The following is a 16,841-nucleotide window of genomic DNA, read 5'->3' on the forward strand; positions in this document are numbered from 1 at the left end:
TCAAGCTTCTGGTAACTTTTGAGATGCAGAGAAGGTGACATGGAAATTCTCATATATTCACTTAGACTTTATTATTTACAAGTTAAATTACACAGCAGCTTTACACAGCATGAGATGGCAAAAAAGGAGAGTAAAGAGGGGAGGAAGCCGGCTCCTGAGATTTTAGGCCACCTCCACTTCCTCTTGTGCGTACATAGCGAAGTCTTCAGTGCCGCCTCCACCCCGGTTCCTGGATCAGGTCTTGGAACACAGGTGTAAGTTGGGTTCTGGCTCTGACAGTCCCAGAGCCACCAGGGCTCCCACTAGCAGCTTCTTCACAGGTGTTGGGGCTGAGTGTGAAGGCATCAGCTGCAGGGACAGAGGTTAATGACAGTTGGTGGGATGTCCTACACCTTCACCCCAACCCCATCCAGCCTAAGGACTCACTCTGTCTAGGCGATGGCGACAAATGAGGCCATTGGAGTTCAGGTAGAAAGTGGAATAGGCATCATAGGTCCTGGTGAAGGGAAAAAGGCTTACTGAGGGAGCTGACTGGTTCCAAAGTTTAATTCGAGCATTTGTTTAAACCAGTAGTTCCTAAGTTTTGCTACATATTAGATCACCTGGAAAACTCCGAGAACTCCTGATGCCCAGGCTGTACCCTGTCCCACTTAAATCACAATGTCTGGCACCAATATTTCTTAAAGATCCTTAGATGATTCCACCATGCATCAAAGTTTGAGAATCACTGGTTTGGGCTGAGCCTAACGATTTCCTGGGATTCCGTTCTACACCAGAAATTTATCAAATACTCTACCTAAGGTTGTGAGGCTCAACTTATTAGACAGGAATTTTCATTTGTTCAATAAATACTTGAATGACTACCATGTGCCACAGAATGTACACAAAGTCCCCCTGTTATATTAGAGAAAACAAAATCCCTGCCCTCAAGGAGCCTGTGGTCAAGTCAGGGTAGGTCAAGGACTGTCTGGAAGACTGGACCAGAGTCCTAAAGGTAGGATTAGGAAACTGATTGGATCTTTTCTTACTTTCCTTACCGATAAAGCTCTTCCTTGTCGCGCTTATAGAAACGCAGAAAGAGCATGTGGATGGGCAGCCCCACAAGCCGCCAGCGGGCTTGGAGGGTCCAATTCTCTGGGTGGCGGGTCAGCTGTAGAACCTCTAGCCGAAGCTGTGCAAAATAGTTCCAAGCCAGGAAGCGGCAGAGGGTCAGTGACAGAATGTACCATGTCCGGCCCCTGGGAAGAAGAGATGGGTAAGATCGCTCATGAGCGGATAATCAGAAAGCCAAACTGGCCTCTGTCTGGGGAACGGGAAACAGTTGTGAGAAGTAGCAGGACCTTCTCTGGTAAATGAAAAAGAGCAAGTAGAAAGCATGTGGTGCTTTTCCACCCCAAGGCCCTACCCGTGCCTGGATTCTCACTTGGTACGGGTGTTCAGGATCTCATTGATGAATTCCACATCCGATGAGTAGAGAGTATAGTCGTGGGAGTGAAGGAAGAGCTTGGGAAGCTAGGTGGAAGAAGGAGGCATCAGCCCAGTAGGAAAGAAAAGATGATCCTACTTATCAGTTTTCTCTTTTGATGCTTCTTTACTCCCCTCTGATTAAAAGTCATTCCATGTTTAAGTTCCCTTAAATCCAAACTGAAGAACATCTTTTCCTTGGGAAGTGTTATAAGGTATATACATGCCTGCCTCGCAATTCCAAGGAAATCTAGTTGACTAACCCTCTACTTGCAAGTATTACCTACAGCCCTTCTCACTGCGGATAAAGGCCACTTTCAAGCTGACTTACCTCTTGTCTCAGTCTCTCATACATGACAGCCAGGTGCTCCTCCATACTCGGATCTCCTGATGGAGTGGCAGGGGAAGGGCAAGAGGTTCCAGGGGCTTGGAAAGGTATCAAAGCTCCAGGACAGGGGCAGGGAGGTCCCTCAAATAGGCTTCTAAGCCCATCCAGGCAGCCGCTATGCATCTCAGGTCCTGGTCCCTCCTCCCCCTTTCCTGGAGGTAGAACCACCCATGGTGAGCTGAGGGCCTGGATCTGAGGGAGAGGTAGTGGGGAAGCTCGGGGAAGCAGCCAGACGGGAGGTTGTGGGGGTGGGGGAGACCAGAGAAGAGGAGATGGAGAAGTGGTTGTTGTGGAGGGGGGCCAAAAGGGCGGGAATGGTAGAGCTCGTGGAGAAAGCTGGTCCTAAGGAGGAAGAATAAAAGGGAAAAAGGTAAGACTCTAGCTGCCTGATGCCCCCTCCTCTAAGCTCTGTTCATTAATATGCTTCCAATCCCACCTGCTCCTCCCAACAGGAGGAAAATAGGATGAATTCATCTCCATCTCTACTGAAAACAGGAGGAATCCGTTTCCTGTGGCACAGGTACAAGTACTTCCCCAAAATGTCAGTAAATATATTTACATTTGTTTAAGATCCCAGCACTATTTGGGGGCAGTTACAGCTCTCTTACAGAAAGAATCCTAATATTTTGAAAAATGAACAAAGGAACGGGGCGACAGATTTTAGTGTACTGTGGATGAAATGACGTAGCCGGTAACACAATTCCACCATGAAGTGTGTGATAGAAAAAAACATCCAACTGTAAGTAGGAGGCATTTTCTGAGCTCCGATTACATTGTGACACTCATTCCCTATGCCTGTCTCTTATAAACGAGGACAAGGAAGCCACACTGAATTGTTATGAGGACTATATGACATAATAAATGTAAATAAAACCTCGCCATCTATAAAGTAGTATGTAAATGTAAGCTACTATCATTTCGGGCTCCTCTACTGACACAGAAAGCCCAGGAGACCATTAAAGGCTGGGCTTCGTTCCTCTGGTTTACCGACGTTCAAAGTGCGATGGGCGGGAGGTCACCCAAAGTCAGGCCCAGCCTGAGTCCCTCTGCTCTCAGGGAACCCCTGGGGGGGGGGGGGTCTCACTTCCGCGAAGCCTGGCGGGCCGTGCGGGTACCTCGGTCCCCGAGGCGCGGTCTCCGCCGGGGGCGTGGCCATTTTGTCCGGCCGGGCGCAGGGGCCCGAACCGGGTCCACCCAGGCCGGCCTTCCTGCCCGGACCGCTATCCCGGTGTAAGATGCGCGGGCTGCAGAGGGCGGCCCGCAGGTCTGTCTGGTCGGGACCTGGGAATTCCGGGGCGGCTCCGCGGCCAGGCTGTGAACCTCTCCGCCCCTTGTCCTTCAAATCACCTCCAGGCACAGGTAACCGCGGAAACGCCGGAGAAATGCGGCCGCGCCCCGCCATCCCTGCTTCAACCCCGCCTGCACGCCCCAGACCCGGGAGAACCAACATCCCGTGCACGCCACGTCCAGCCGCGCGGTCCTCGGTTCCCCGCGACCCCTCGCCCCTCCACGCGCCGCCCTGCACAGGTGAGAAGGGGCGGTAGGACGCCACTGCGCCTGCGCGAACGGAGCGCGCGCTCCGCCCCACACGCCGGCTCTGAGGAGGGTCCCTCCCCGCCCCCTCCCGTTTCCCCTCTGTTCTCACCTGGGGGTGAGCCTGGTAAGTACGCAGGCAGGGGCCGAGACGCCGGGCCGCCCCCTGACTGCGCTGGTACATGATCTAACGGGAGCGGAGACAGCGCCTCCAGCGTCCGGCCTCTGGCCTCCTCACAGGGGTGAGCGCGCCCCGGAGCCGGCTTCTTGAAGGGGAAAGGGGGGGGGGGGTTAAGGGGCTGAAGGGAGGGAAGCGGAGATGTTGCGCGCTTGCGCACTGCAGCGGGTTCCAGGGAGGCGGTGAGGCACTCGTCCGCAGTGAGTGCGCCTGCGCTTGCCGGGAATTGAGGCCGTCTCAGAGCGCTTGCGCAGTAAAGTAGGTCCTGGCGAACAGGGCTGTCTCGCCTGCGGCGCTTGCGCAAAAAGCTAGGGGATAATGGGACCGAACCAGCCAAAACGAAGAGCGAGGGGTGGGTTTGAAATAATGACAATCAACTTCCAGTAGCTCTCGTGAAAAAAATAAATACTTTTATTACTCTGGTTAAAAATAAAATACAAATGACTTGGTGTTGATAAAGCCTGTTGAATGAATGAATGAATGAATGAATGCATGAATACATCCATTATGAGTTTGGGCTTTGGCTACCTCCTGTAGTGAGAATACTGACTTTGAAGGCGTGAGAGGGGCTGGCGGTCACCAAGGCCTGGTGCTGCGACGGTCCTGCAAGTTTCGAATGAACCTGGCGTTGAGTATGTCCCCACCCATTGTCCAGGCCTGGGCTGGTAGGGCCTGGGCCTGTGGAGGAACTGTGTGCATGTGTTCCTCCCCAGACCCAGCCTGTGACAAGACCTGTTCCTCGCTGGCAGACCTGGTAGGTGGGAGGGAGATGGAGAGTGGGTTATAGGGATACTAAAGTGGCAATTAGGATCAGAGACTCCAAGGTCTATCTGGCCCTGATTTGGAGTAGGACATACATGATGGAGGATGAGGCTGAAACCATTAGTGCTATGTCCAAATTTCAAAACCCTCAGACAGTAACAAAGGTAAGCACGAGCTGAACCTATGGGGGAAAGAGGGTTTCGGGATATCAGGATGTTAGGTAGAACAATTTGTGAGAGGAGTTGGTGTTCAGAGGAGAAAGGAGCGGAGAGTGATGTTAGGAAAAGGAGTCAGAGGTGGTGGGAGGCTGGTAGAGGAGGGGCTCAGACCTCACCTATTCTCTGTTTCCTGTTCCCCCTGCTTCGATTCTTGGTTGCCTATGGAAACACCAGGCATGTGCATGGGAAGGCTGGAGAAGGTAGTGAATATGGCCTATCCGATTTGAGGGTAAGGAGGGATGAATACTTACCTGTATTGGGGGATGAGGAATTCAACCCCCCATGGCGGCTGTAGCAGCAGCTTTGGGCTACCAGCCCTGGGGGAGCCCCCCTGTAGAAGAAATGGGAGATGATGGGGAAGAGGCTATAGGAAGAAAGATGAGCGGGTATGGAGGAATCAGAGGAGAGGAATGAAAGGAATAGTACAGGAAAAAGAGAAGGGTAATTACCATTCCTATGGGGTTTTAAACTAAGCTGTACCTCAGAAAAGGGGAGGGAGCTCATTTCATACCCCAAGATTTTCTGGAGCAGTCCTGGTTTGTTGCTGTTAGTTCTGATGTGTTAAAAGTACGGCTAAATGTGATCCAAGTTATGCCAGAAAACCAGACTCAGGCAAAAAAATTTGTTGGACCAGGTGCCCTGCTTTGGTTTAGAAAACATGGTTACTTTAATTATAATATACGTCAGACCAGAGGGTAATAGGGAGTGACAAGGCTGAATTCAGGAGGAAAAGGAATTGTCTTGAGAGAGGTCCAAGGGTGGGGGAGAGGGCAGGAAATCAGAATGGGAAGAGGAATCCAGGGAACAGTCAGGAGGCAATGAGTGGATCCCAGAGATGTTGGTAAATCTTGACATTTCAGCAATGGCTGGCCTAGGCAGAAGTCACTAGGGGGAATTGGAGGTTTCTGCAGGGAATGGGGAAATAGATCTAAAAGCCTATACAGAGGGATCCAGTTACTACATGACAGGAGACAGAATCCACAGAAGATCCAGCAGATCACAAAGGTAAGGAAAATCAGAGGGCCAGCGATCCCAGGAAAAAAAATCAGGTGACACAAAAACGAGGCTGAGACCTGAAGTTTGGGGTTTTTTTGATTTTTTTTCATTGAAAATGTCCATTTATAAAACACAAAAGAATGCACACTTTATTCAGACAACACTGAAAAGGAGAAGGAAAAGGCGTTGGGAGAGAGGGAGATCCTGCTCCCAAGTACTGGGATGGGGGAGCACAGTGGGGTACCCGATCTACCCCACATTCAGAGAGTAGAGACGGGGAAGGATGTTCCATACCCTGGGTATGGAGCAGGGAAGGTTCTTGCTATGGAGGAAAGGAAGGAAGGCCAGAGGAAGAGTTCCCCTATCACCTCAAGACAACCTCACAAGACTGGAATATATTGTCATCTAGCTATTGGGGCAGGGTGTATGCGAGAGGGGATCCCAGAAGCTAACAGATACTTGAGACTCAGGGCTTGTCTTCTGAAACATGGCTAAAAGGGATCCCAGGGTACTCAACGGGATCTACTGCCAAGAACCAAACTCCCTCACAGAATCTGGATCTGGGGGAAGTGGTGGTATCTTTAGAAGTGTGGGGAGTCTTTAGAGCCTCAAAGCAGACATCAGCTTGGGGGTTCCTGGACACATACACAAAACACAGGGAGATTAAAAGTTTGGCAATGTTGAGTGGATCCCTTTGGGGACCTGGTCTAAGCCCTGTCCTTTATCACTGAACTGCTCTGAAGCAGAGCTCGTTGGTTGGCTCCAGCAGGCTGAGAAGTGTGGTAGGCAGCACAAAACAGTATTAGAGTCACCAGTAACACTGTAGAAGGACTATGGGATTTATTCCATGGACAAGACTCCCTAAAAGGTTTCCCTGGCAGAGGAGGCCCTTGGACCTTCCAAGATGTTCTAGAGTCTAACAGCAAGCAAGAGTGTGCTTCTCTGGGTAATGAGTATGAGCCACCCAACCAAGGGATCTGACAGCGAATCAGGCTATTTATGGGAGTGTTCAGAGCCCACTTAGGAAAGAAGGCTTGCTTTCGACAGTAAGACAAGCTACAAAGCATTAGGCCATCTGGGACCCTGACAACACCTTTGCCCAAGAAAGAAGAGGGAATCCTATGAGCTGTCAGGTTCCACTGGAACCTGGGGACTACAATGGAAGAGTGGATCTGGGGTTCTCAGGAAGAAGGGGCGCTGCCTACCCCAGGTCTCCCAAGGGAGGGAAGGGGGTAACTATCTGTCAGTATCGACTCTCATCAGAGCGGGGAAGGGAGCTGTGGAAGGGTGTTATGGACAGGAGAAAGGGAAGGGAAAATGGGGGAGAGAAAAACAGAGAAGTCAGAGGTGAAGAGAAAGCTAGGAAGAGAAATCAAGGAGACGCCCACTCCACTTGCTAGGACGGGTTCCTGCTACACAGAGCGCTAACGTGAGGCCCGTGGCGCCGCCAACTGTCAGAAACACTGCATCTTCCCAGTGAGCATTAAACCAAGACCTCCCCAATCTGAGACACTCAGTTCCCCCCACCCAATGGATCTGTTCTTCCAACCTTCCTCCCATCTCTCACTTTAAAAACCAGAGTCCCTACACTCCACATAAAGTATTATTCTACCCCCTCATGTAACTTATTTCCAGATTGCTCCCACAAATCTGGTCCAATACATTCTTCTCAAAAGGTTTCAGGACTCTCCAGTCCACCTGTCCTATTGCTTCACATCTCGGGCAGATTTAAACCGCCCTTTGCCATAGCTAACCCCCTCTTTAACAGTTCTGAGGCTCCCTAACCCTCCAACTCCTATTACCTGGTGCGCCGACGTTGGGCTGGGCTGCCCCCAGGGTCGGTAGCAAGCAGAAGGCGGGCAGTAGGGTGTGGGGGGCAGAGGCGCAGGGAACGCAGCAACTCCTGCTCTGGTACAAAGGGGCGGAGGGGACCCCGTTCTGGTGAGTTTCCCAGGCTGCTGGAGCGGGGGGGTGGGTGGACTGGAGGCGTAGCACGGCGAGGGGCCCTGTTTAGGGGCCAAGGAGGCTCCACGGCTACCTTCAGAACTGGCAAGAGGGAAAATACAGAGCGAGACAGAAGAAAAAGGAGAAATCAGAGCCTTTAGAGAGAACTACTCCTTCTCCTGGGTTAAGGCCCCCAAGCCCAGCCACCCTCCCCCAGTCTTACATTCTCGGTCACTAGAGGAATATGGCTTAATGTCTCCCTCTGCTCTCTTGGGTGGCAGCTTTCTTGCTGGAGCTGGCAATGGAGAGGACACAGACAAGGTAAGCATTAGAAGACATACTTTGCACCCCTCCTCCCAGCCACTACCCCCTTGACCCCAAACCTCTGCTCCCTGACACCACAGTTCCTCCTAGGGAAGGAGACAGTTCAGTTTAGCTCCCTCGCAGAAGCAGCCCTGTGGCAATGCCTTCACACCAAGAGGGAATTCAGGGGAAATGCTGGAGCACTTTTGAGGGGAGTCAGAAGGAGTAGGCCAAATGCAGAGTTGGGGGAAAAGTTCCAGGGGGAGACTCGGGCCTGGGAGATGCAGGAGAAAGGTGGCTAAGGGAGGCAAGCTCTTACTGTCAGTGGGTGCTGTCAGGCCCCCCTGGGATTCTGGGGCAGTGGAATGGTCCCAGCCGGGCCAACGAGGACCCCAGTCCCTCTAGATGAGATGGACAAAGTCCTTGGTTAATTAGGAATTGCTCTGGAGAGATCAGGGGAGGTTGGGGTAGGGCAGAACCTCTCCTTCTAGCGTAAGATTTAAGCTTTATTAGGAAAAACAAAGTTTGAGGAGAAAACGAAGACATTTGGAATTAGCGGAGTAAATGGGAGGCTCACATATTATCCAAAGCTCTGCTTCCCATCCCCTCGCTTTTCTATTTGCTCCCTCCCTTGTGCTCTCAAGAGGTTCCCTACTGTGTGTGGCAAATGAGAGACTTCTCAGCAAATCTACTTAAGCTTTATCCATGGTCCCCTCCCCTGTGGACGTGGGTCCTCACCGTCCTTGTTGGCTCTCACTCCCTCTCACAGTCTGCAGTCAGCAGGGGCTGGATGGGAGAAGCCTTGGCAAGCAAAGTGAGTCATGGATATGAATTGCCTCCCAGTGCCTGACACTGGTCAAAGCTAGTAAACGGTAACAGATTGTTCTTTGGGTGGGGGTTACTCCCTTTCCTGGCCACAGAGGAGGTGAGAGCCAGCTAGCCACAAAGCCAGCTCAGCAAGGGAGCACTGCTGTGCAAGCTGTGCTTCTCTACCTGTGGGAGGCAGTGAGGAAGGAGGAGTGGGCTAGGCTGGCAGGGAGTATGTGTGTATGAGGACGTAACGGGGAGCCTGGGCAGCATTTCAGTACCTCCTAGGTTTGGTTTCTCCAGGCCGATTTCATTTTTGGTTGGAAATATTCTAAATTCTGAGCATTATTTTCTAAAACTAATATTTAAACTTTGGACCATTCATGTCACTACTCTATGACAGGAAATGGAGAGGCTCACTGCACTTGTCTGTCCCTTGACTGACAGAAACCCGAGGAGTCTGCAAAGGAATGTGACCCCGGCCTATTTCGATGGACCTGAAGCAGCAAGAGACTCCGTCAATATCAATCATCAAACAGGCTCCCAATGAGCTCACTTAGTTAAAAGTTCTGACAAGCGTAAGATGTACTAAGCTCATGAGGACAAAAGCAGATGGGTAAAACTGCTGGAGACTTGGGCTGCTTTAGACTTCTCCCAAATTGCCCACAATTGCACTGTGCTCCCTGTGGCCTCCAGAGAACGAGCCACCATGGCCTACAGTTCCACCCACTCACTGCAGCTTTACCAGTGGGTGTAGGATCGCCCGCAGCAGCGCGAGAGTGTCGAGATGCCCTCAGGGAGGGAGCAGGGGGCCCTGTGAGGAAGGAAGCGGTGGTGCCCCTCAGTGAGGGGGCCAGTGGGATCAAGAATCCACCTCTTTCCTTCCCCTCACCCCAACTACACACAAGGTGACAAAACTTACGATGCTGATGGGCAAAGAAGCCTTCGAAGATCACAAAATTGTTGACCTGTAAAATGAAACAAGTGAAATACAGCTGTCCATTCAGCCATTCACCACCACTACATGGGGACAGAGCCTTGTCCCAGGAAAACCACAGTGGGAGGGACAACAGCCAGCCTTGCTGTCCTTGTTGACAGACTCTGTCAACAACTCGGACCCTGATAAACTGATCCTAAAGGACCTCAAGTAGCCAAAACAGTCTCAGAGGAGTCACACTTCCCGATTTCAAAACTTACTACAAGGTACGGTAATCAAAATGGTATGGACGAGGCCTAAAGACAGACATACAGACCAATGGCATGAATAGAGTCCAGAAATAAACCCATGTGTCCACGGTCAATTTTCAAGGGATGCGCCAATACAATTCAATGGGGGGAAAAACAGCTTCTTTACCAAATGGCGCTTGGACAACTGAATATTCACATGCAAGATAATAAACATGGACCTCTACCTCACATCGGACAAAAATAATTTCAACTGGGTCAAAGACCCTAAATGTTTTGGGTTTAAAAATTTTTTTAAGTTTATTTATTTATTTAAGTTATCTCTGCATCCAATGTGGGGCTCAAACTCACAACTTGGAGGCTCAAGAGTCACATGCTCTTCGGACTGAGCCAGCCAGGCACCCAAGATCTAAGTGTCAAGAGCTAAACTAGGAAACTCTTGGAAGGAAACATGGCGACGGGGGGCGGGGGGTGTGTGCCTGGTTGGCTCAGTCAGTTGAGCGTCTGACTCTTGGTTTCGGCTCAGATCATGATCTTAGGGTTGTGAGACTAACCCCCGCACCAGGCTCCACACTCAGCTAGGGGTCTGCTTAAGATTCTCTCCCTCTGCGCCCCCCACCCTGCTCATGCACTCTCTCTAAAAAATAAAAAAAATAAAAAATAATAAAGAAGAAATGGGAAAATCTTCATGACCTGGATTAGGAAATTGTTTCTTAACTATGACACCAAAGCACAAGCAATGAAAGAAAAAAAAATAAACTGGACTTTACCAAAAGCAAAAACTTCTGTACTTCCAAAGACACAATCGAGAAAATGAAAACCCACAGAATAGGAAAAAATATTTGCAAATCATACATCTGATAAGGGTGTTATATTTAGAATATATAAAGAACAGTTACAACTCAAGAACAAAGAACACACTTTAAAAATAAGCACAAGGAGGGAGCCTGGGTGGCTTAGTTGATTAAGTATGTGGCTCTTGATCTCAGCTCAGATCTTGATCTCAGGGTCATGAGTTCAAGCCCCATGTTGGGCTCCAGGCTAGGTGTGGAGCCTACTTAAAAAAAAAAATGGCAAAGGACTTGAATAAACACTTCTCTGAAGAAGATATGCAAATGGCCAATTAGCACTTGAAAAGATGAACACTGTTACTCAACAAGGAGCTGCAAATAACTACAAAGAGATACCAGTGCATACCCACTAACATAGCTAATTAAAAAAAAAAAAGGGGGGGGGCGCCTGGGTGGCTCAGTCGTTAAGCGTCTGCCTTCGGCTCAGGGCGTGATCCTGGTGTTATGGGATCGGGCCCCACATCAGGCTCCTCCGCTATGAGCCTGCTTCTTCCTCTCCCACTCCCCCTGCTTGTGCTCCCTCTCTCACTGGCTGTCTCTCTCTCTGTCAGATAAATGAATAAAATCTTTAAAAAAAAAAAAAAAGGAAGAAGAAGGTGGGGCGCCTGGGTGGCTCATTTGGTTAAGCGGGTGGTGATCCCAGAACCCGGGATCGGCCAGGTGTCAGGTTCCCTGCTGGGTGGGAAGCCTGCTTCTCCCTCTCGCTCTGCCTGCCGCTCCCCCTGTTTGTGCTCTCTGTCTTGCTATCTCTGTCAAGTGAATGAATAAAATCTTAATTAAAAAAAAAAAAAGGAAAATGACAAATGTTGCTGAAGATGTTGAGAAATTGGAATACTCATACATTGCTGGTAGAGGGTGGAAAATGTTATAGTCATTGTGGAAAAACATTTTGTTAGTTCCTCAAAAAGTTAAAGAATTACCACATGACCCAGCAATTCCACTCTTAGGTATAAACCCAAGAAAACTGAAAAGACAGGTACAAACAAAATCTTGCACACAAATATTCATAGCAGTATTACTCATAATAGCCAAAACGTGGAAACAACCAAATCTGAATCAGCGGATGACCGGACAAACAAAACGTGGTATATGTCCATATGATGGAGTATCACTCACCCATAAAAAGGGATGTGGTGTGGATACGTGCTGCAGCATGGATGAACCCTCTGAAAACACGGCAAGTGAGAGCCAAACACAAAGGCCACATATTGTATGATTCCAATTGTATAAAATGTGCAGAATAAACAGAACAGATAACTGGTTGACAAAGGCTGGGTAAAAGGGTATGAGAAGTGACTGCTTAATGAGTTCTGGGTTTCTCTTCATGTGATGGAAAGGTTCTGGAATTAAATAGCAGGGATAATCAGACAACACCGTGAATATACTAACAACCACTGAAGTGTGTATTTTAGATAGTTAAAACAGTGCATTTTATCTCAAAAACCGAAAGCCTGTACCCTACTTCTTAGTTCTCCCAGGACCCAGGCTAATGGAAACACAGTGCACAAAACACCAGGGAAGAAGAGGCGTCCAAAACTTTCAAAACAGAAGCTTAAACATACAGACACCAGGCCAAATGGCTTAAGTATACAAATACTGAGAAAAACTAAGCTGTAAGTAGGGTTCAAATGGGTGGAATTGTCAAGGGAAGACAGGCTGGAAGACACAGTGCCACTCTGATAACTAGAAACTGACTATCTTAGAATGATTTCATTATATTGTCATATTCAATTTGGCCATCACAAGAATCCTTGCAGTCACTATGTTAAAGAGTAAAGGCTTGGAGACATGGCCTATAAAAATCACTGTTGACGTGATTATTTATACTCTACAGTGTTTTGGTCTTACAGGTTACCTGGCTGTACCTAATACGGTGCTCCTTCCACTGCTCTCCACTGCCTCTTAATGGAACAATGTACGAGCGGAGGACATTCTAAATATAAATAGACCCTGCCTGTTTCCTGCCTTGACCCTGTCTACCCACCCACCCTTCTCCAGGAACAAGCACACCCCCAGCACTCCTGCCACACCAAACTGCCTGCAACACCTCAAAGGATAACTGAACACCTATCTGGTTTTGCTTATGCTGGTTCCCGTGTATGAAATGCACTTTAGCCTGCCCACTTGTCCACTGTCACCATGACATTCATTCACCTTTCAAGATTAAACTTAAGTCAAGCCTTCCTTTAACCAATCCCCACGCTAAGGTAGCACTCACCACCATGTCTTTATGCCTCCTCTGTAAGCACATCAATCAAATCATACTACAGTGGATCACGTGTCCATGCTCTGAATTCAAGGCTAACTTGTCAACCCAATCCCAACCCCTCCTGCCCATGACATTGCCTCAGCAATTCTCCCCACGTTCTCTGACATCATCTCATTTTCTGTCTACCAAGTCATTCTTATGCTGTTGGTTCTTCCAACCGAAAACAATCAATCCTCTTAATACACCTCTCAGGCCTCTTCTGACCTCAATGATCAGCAGCATTTGACTCAGTAAGCCATTTCTTCCTCCTGGAAACACCTTCTTCACTGGACTTCCAGGTTACCCTACCTAAAAATTTTCATCTACTTCACTAGTCACTCCTTGGTCACATGTGCTGTTCTCCTGCTCCATGACACCTCTTAAAAGAGTACTCAAGGGCTCAAGTTCTTGAACCATTTCTCTTTCTCTATACTCACTCCTTGGTGATCTCATCCTGCCTCAATGCTTTCAATACCGTATGTATGCAGAGATCTCTCTATTCCAAACCTCTTCTCTGAACTCCAGAGAAGCACCCAAGTGTCTACTCAATCTCGGATTAACAAAATCAAAGTGGACTCCTACCATATCCGCCCAAAGCTGCTCCATCTACCATCTCAGTTACGTAAACTCCATCTGTCCAATGGCTCAGGCTGAGTGTGGGATTATCCCTCACTCCTCCTTTTTTTTTTCTTTTTTTTTTTTAAGATTTTATTTATTCATTCGACAGAGATAGAGACAGCCAGTGAGAGAGGGAACACAAGCAGGGGGAGTGGGAGAGGAAGAAGCAGGCTCATAGCGGAGGAGCCTGATGTGGGGCTCGATCCCATAACGCCGGGATCACGCCCTGAGCCGAAGGCAGACGCTTAACCGCTGTGCCACCCAGGCGCCCCTCACTCCTCCTTTCTTTCTCCACAAATAATCTACCAGGAAATCTCATTTAACTTCAAATTATTTAAAATTTCACCACCCTTTACCCTCTCTACTGCTACCATCTTGGTTTGAGCCGCCACCATTTTTCATCAGGATTGTTGCTTCCTAACTGGTCTACTTGCTTCTATCCTTGCTCCTCTACTGCTAGTCTTTTTTTTTTTTTTTTTAAGATTTTATTTATTTATTTGACAGAGAGACAGCCAGCGACAGAGGGAACACAGCAGGGGAGTGGGAGAGGAAGAAGCAGGCTCCCAGAGGAGGAGCCCGACGTGGGACTCGATCCCGGAACGCGGGGATCACGCCCTGAGCCGAAGGCAGACGCCCAACGACTGCGCCACCCAGGCGCCCCCCTCTACTGCTATTCTTAACAGCCAAAGCGGTCTGGTTAAAAGTAAATCAGATGATATCATCCCTCTGCTCAAACCTCTACTATGACTCTTCTCTTTCCACTTAGAGCATAAGCCAAAGCCTTTACAATAACCTGTAAGGTTGGAAATATTATTCCTCCCCACTGCTGCCTCATCTAATCTACACACTTCCCTTCACTCCTTCTGCTCTAGCCGCACCAGCCAATTCATTTGCTCAGGCACAGTCCTATCTCATGGAGTTTGCCCTAGCCATTCCTTTTGCCTGGGATGCCCTCTCTGCACTCTCCATTACCTGGCTCATATTCTCACTTCCTTTAAATTATATTGCTCAAATGGCACTTTCTCAGGTCCTCCCTGACTATCCCATTTAAACTTGCAACCCCATAAACTCCTATCCCCACAGTGGTACTCACACGCCTTCGTAGTGGCTCTCATCTTTCCAGAGCACTTATGATCAACCATACTACAGAATCATATATTATGTCTGTCTAACCAACTAGGATATAAGCTCCACAAGGGCAGAGACTTTTATCTCTTTTGTCGAGTAAAGTATTCCTAGTGTCCAGAACAGTGTCAAGTGCTCAATAAATATTTGGCAAATGAATGGATAGCATTAGTAACATCATACTGTATTTACTTATACACAAACCACATTCTCCATTATTAGGCCAAAGCGCCCAAAAGATAAGAAATATTATTTTTCTGGGCCTTAATAAACATTGAGTAAAGGCTTGTGTAAAAACAAGGAGGTGCAAATGAGCTGGCTATGTTTGGGGCAAAAACATATTACTGGGTATACAGAAGACCGAAAAATTAAAACAGATGACAGTGATAAGCTGCAGAATGAGAGATGTTACCACAAAAAAAGGGGGGGGGAGGAAGAGCTTAGCTGTATAAAATGAATTCTATATAATGGGGAATAAGAAGTGCTTGGAAGATGCCACTTCTCTGCCTCCAAATAAAGAGATTCAATGCGAATACTCAGTGAAGATCTACCCTCTGAAACCTCTAACCTGTGGGACTGTGGTCTCCAGGTTGTAATGTTTATTCAGGAACTTAAGCAGCTTCTGTGAGGGTCGGTCAATGGCCAGTTGGTGTGGTTCAACTCGCTCCTTCTGCAGGGAACAGGAGACTCAGGGTAGGAAAAGGTGGGGGGAGAGCATGCCAACAGGAACCCAGCAGCCTGGGAAGGGAATAGGAGGACATGGGAACACGGCAGGCAGGAGGGTGGAAGGCAGGGCCTCTGGGTGGGGTCAGCGCAAAGGGGCCTTTGATCTCTATTTTGGATGGAATGGTGAAAAGATAAGTGACACCTGCAACATATAGTGGAAGAGTTCTCGCCCATGGCCGTGGCGTTGAAGTGACTCATGGATGTAAAAGTCCAGAATGCAAAGTGGTTCCACCTCATTGTGAGCCTCCCGATCATCCTAAGGGGTAAAGAAAAACAAGTATCTTTTTGGACCCAGACATCATTGCCGCCTCCCAACATTCAGCATTTTTATTCTCAGAAGCCAAGGCATGCGAACTCTCAGCTTCCAGTAGCACTCACCAGTACAAAGAGTTTCTTGTATCCAACTTTAAGGAAGCCAATAATGGCTCCTTTTCCAGCCCTGTAGAATGGGAAAAACAATGAAACGAGCTAGTAGCAGCTATTTGTAAGGGAGAGTCAAAAAAGGAAGAGGGGTTGGAGTAGGAAGGAATCGAGTACGGGATGGAAGGATATTTGGCACTCACGGTCGCGCTGAAGTGTCTTTGAGCACATACATAACATGGCGGTTACTCTGCATCCTTGATGCACTGGTGATGGGAGCAGGAAGATGCTGGGCCTGCCAGGAAAATAAAGACAGACTTTCTGCAAGTCCATTTCAAAGGACCTATGCCTCTCTTATCTACTGGCCCCAGAGAGGCCCTCTCCTTTTCTCCATCTAAAGACCCCCAGTACCTTGGCAGAAGCCTTGCCCAGTTCATCTACAATGATCATAATTTGCTGTTGCAGATCAACACTACAGAAAAAAAAAGAAACAAAGCGTCAGATACTCACTGAATTAGAGGGTTCTGGGAACCTTGGCCACAGCCTCAACCCAGGTTCAGCACTTAAGACTCTCCGACTTTACCTTGGAGACCTCCGATCTGTTTTCCACCCCACCTTTCTGGAACCCAAAATTTGCCACACCTCTTTTCAATACAGTACACTCCCTCCTCCCTGAGGTTATTGTGGGGAAGCAGGAAGGGCGGGTCAACCACATCCTTTGGTTAGAACAAATCAGGCCAAGGAATGAAAGGTCACAGATGCAAGTGCCCATCAACTACACTAGGTCTAGGGTCGAAGGTCACCAGAAGGGCGAGCCAGGGCAACAAAAGGAGAGGTCAGTAGTCAGTGAGCAGGGGGGCGTGGTGCCTGGACCAGGTTTTTGAGAAGAACAAGGAGAGAAGGGCCGTGGGGCGGGTTTGAGATGTCACCGGGCCGGCGTTGTGGTTCCGGGTCGGCGGGCTGGGGGTCGCAGGTGCTGGTCCAGCACCGTGATCCGCTCCGGGAGCAGCGCATCCACATCGAACGAGAACTCCATGGCCCATTGTGCGTGGCCGGACCCGCCCCACGCTACGTCACTTCCGCCCCTCCCTAAAGGGAGGAGGTGCGGGGGGCGGGGCAGGGAGGAAGCACTTCA

At 49.0% G+C, this 16,841-nt stretch overlaps 3 protein-coding genes across 12 annotated transcripts; 1 reads left to right on the forward strand and 2 right to left on the reverse strand.

Moving 5' to 3' along the window:
* Positions 1 to 54: 54 nt before the first annotated feature.
* Positions 55 to 3,795, reverse strand: CUNH6orf136 (chromosome unknown C6orf136 homolog). 2 transcript variants are annotated; one of them, XM_026511330.4, is made up of 6 exons: positions 3,498 to 3,795; positions 1,796 to 2,194; positions 1,424 to 1,512; positions 1,038 to 1,238; positions 427 to 496; positions 55 to 348 (listed from the first exon to the last, which is right to left on the reverse strand). In XM_026511330.4, the coding sequence occupies exons 1-6, from the start codon at positions 3,567 to 3,569 to the stop codon at positions 235 to 237; spliced, it is 945 nt and encodes a 314-aa protein (XP_026367115.1). In that variant the 5' UTR covers positions 3,570 to 3,795; the 3' UTR covers positions 55 to 234. The 2 variants fall into 2 exon arrangements, with proteins under 2 accessions (XP_026367115.1, XP_057160903.1); XM_057304920.1 differs by lacking the exon at positions 3,498 to 3,795 and adding an exon at positions 2,937 to 3,168.
* Positions 2,128 to 9,220, forward strand: LOC113264362 (translation initiation factor IF-2-like). 3 transcript variants are annotated; one of them, XR_008956613.1, is made up of 4 exons: positions 2,128 to 3,082; positions 3,206 to 3,379; positions 7,765 to 7,804; positions 8,997 to 9,220. XR_008956613.1 is itself a non-coding variant. In XM_026511331.4 (3 exons), exons 1-3 carry the CDS (start codon positions 3,088 to 3,090, stop codon positions 9,141 to 9,143), a joined length of 435 nt encoding a protein of 144 aa, XP_026367116.3. In that variant the 3' UTR covers positions 9,144 to 9,220. The 3 variants fall into 3 exon arrangements, 1 of the variants encoding a protein (XP_026367116.3); XM_026511331.4 differs by lacking the exon at positions 2,128 to 3,082 and having other exon boundaries at positions 3,088 to 3,379; positions 9,041 to 9,220; XR_008956612.1 differs by lacking the exons at positions 2,128 to 3,082; positions 3,206 to 3,379 and adding an exon at positions 3,390 to 3,512.
* Positions 3,952 to 16,785, reverse strand: ATAT1 (alpha tubulin acetyltransferase 1). Of its 7 annotated transcripts, XM_026511323.4 has the most exons (13): positions 16,636 to 16,784; positions 16,118 to 16,178; positions 15,910 to 16,001; positions 15,725 to 15,785; positions 15,489 to 15,602; positions 15,189 to 15,290; positions 9,516 to 9,561; positions 9,339 to 9,407; positions 7,707 to 7,778; positions 7,342 to 7,585; positions 4,795 to 4,874; positions 4,660 to 4,702; positions 3,952 to 4,314 (listed from the first exon to the last, which is right to left on the reverse strand). In XM_026511323.4, exons 1-13 carry the CDS (start codon positions 16,740 to 16,742, stop codon positions 4,140 to 4,142), a joined length of 1,266 nt encoding a protein of 421 aa, XP_026367108.1. In that variant the 5' UTR covers positions 16,743 to 16,784; the 3' UTR covers positions 3,952 to 4,139. The 7 variants fall into 7 exon arrangements, with proteins under 7 accessions (XP_026367108.1, XP_044244634.1, XP_048081691.1 ...); XM_044388699.3 differs by having other exon boundaries at positions 9,339 to 9,561; positions 16,636 to 16,785; XM_048225734.2 differs by lacking the exon at positions 9,339 to 9,407.
* Positions 16,786 to 16,841: the final 56 nt, after the last annotated feature.

Source organism: Ursus arctos, unplaced genomic scaffold, assembly GCF_023065955.2.
Source record: "Ursus arctos isolate Adak ecotype North America unplaced genomic scaffold, UrsArc2.0 scaffold_31, whole genome shotgun sequence".
In the NCBI taxonomy this organism is placed as follows: domain Eukaryota; kingdom Metazoa; phylum Chordata; class Mammalia; order Carnivora; family Ursidae; genus Ursus; species Ursus arctos.

What these genes read in the sequence shown, in the direction of transcription:
- ATAT1 (XM_044388699.3), bottom strand. Translation starts at nt 16,742, where the DNA reads ATGGAGTTCTCGTTCGATGTGGATGCGCTGCTCCCGGAGCGGATCACG. An exon ending in TCTTCCACTATATGTTGCAG is followed by an intron (nt 15,291 to 15,488) that starts GTGTCACTTATC and finishes TGTTCCCTGCAG; the next exon opens with AAGGAGCGAGTTGAACCACA. An exon ending in TTCCTCATCCCCCAATACAG is followed by an intron (nt 4,703 to 4,794) that starts GTAAGTATTCAT and finishes GTGTTTCCATAG; the next exon opens with GCAACCAAGAATCGAAGCAG.
- LOC113264362 (XM_026511331.4), top strand. Translation starts at nt 3,088, where the DNA reads ATGCGCGGGCTGCAGAGGGCGGCCCGCAGGTCTGTCTGGTCGGGACCT. An exon ending in CCACGCGCCGCCCTGCACAG is followed by an intron (nt 3,380 to 7,764) that starts GTGAGAAGGGGC and finishes CTTGGGTGGCAG; the next exon opens with CTTTCTTGCTGGAGCTGGCA. An exon ending in ATGGAGAGGACACAGACAAG is followed by an intron (nt 7,805 to 9,040) that starts GTAAGCATTAGA and finishes CTTGACTGACAG; the next exon opens with AAACCCGAGGAGTCTGCAAA.
- CUNH6orf136 (XM_026511330.4), bottom strand. Translation starts at nt 3,569, where the DNA reads ATGTACCAGCGCAGTCAGGGGGCGGCCCGGCGTCTCGGCCCCTGCCTG. An exon ending in CTTACCAGGCTCACCCCCAG is followed by an intron (nt 2,195 to 3,497) that starts GTGAGAACAGAG and finishes CTTCCTCCTTAG; the next exon opens with GACCAGCTTTCTCCACGAGC. An exon ending in GTCGCCATCGCCTAGACAGA is followed by an intron (nt 349 to 426) that starts GTGAGTCCTTAG and finishes CTGTCCCTGCAG; the next exon opens with CTGATGCCTTCACACTCAGC.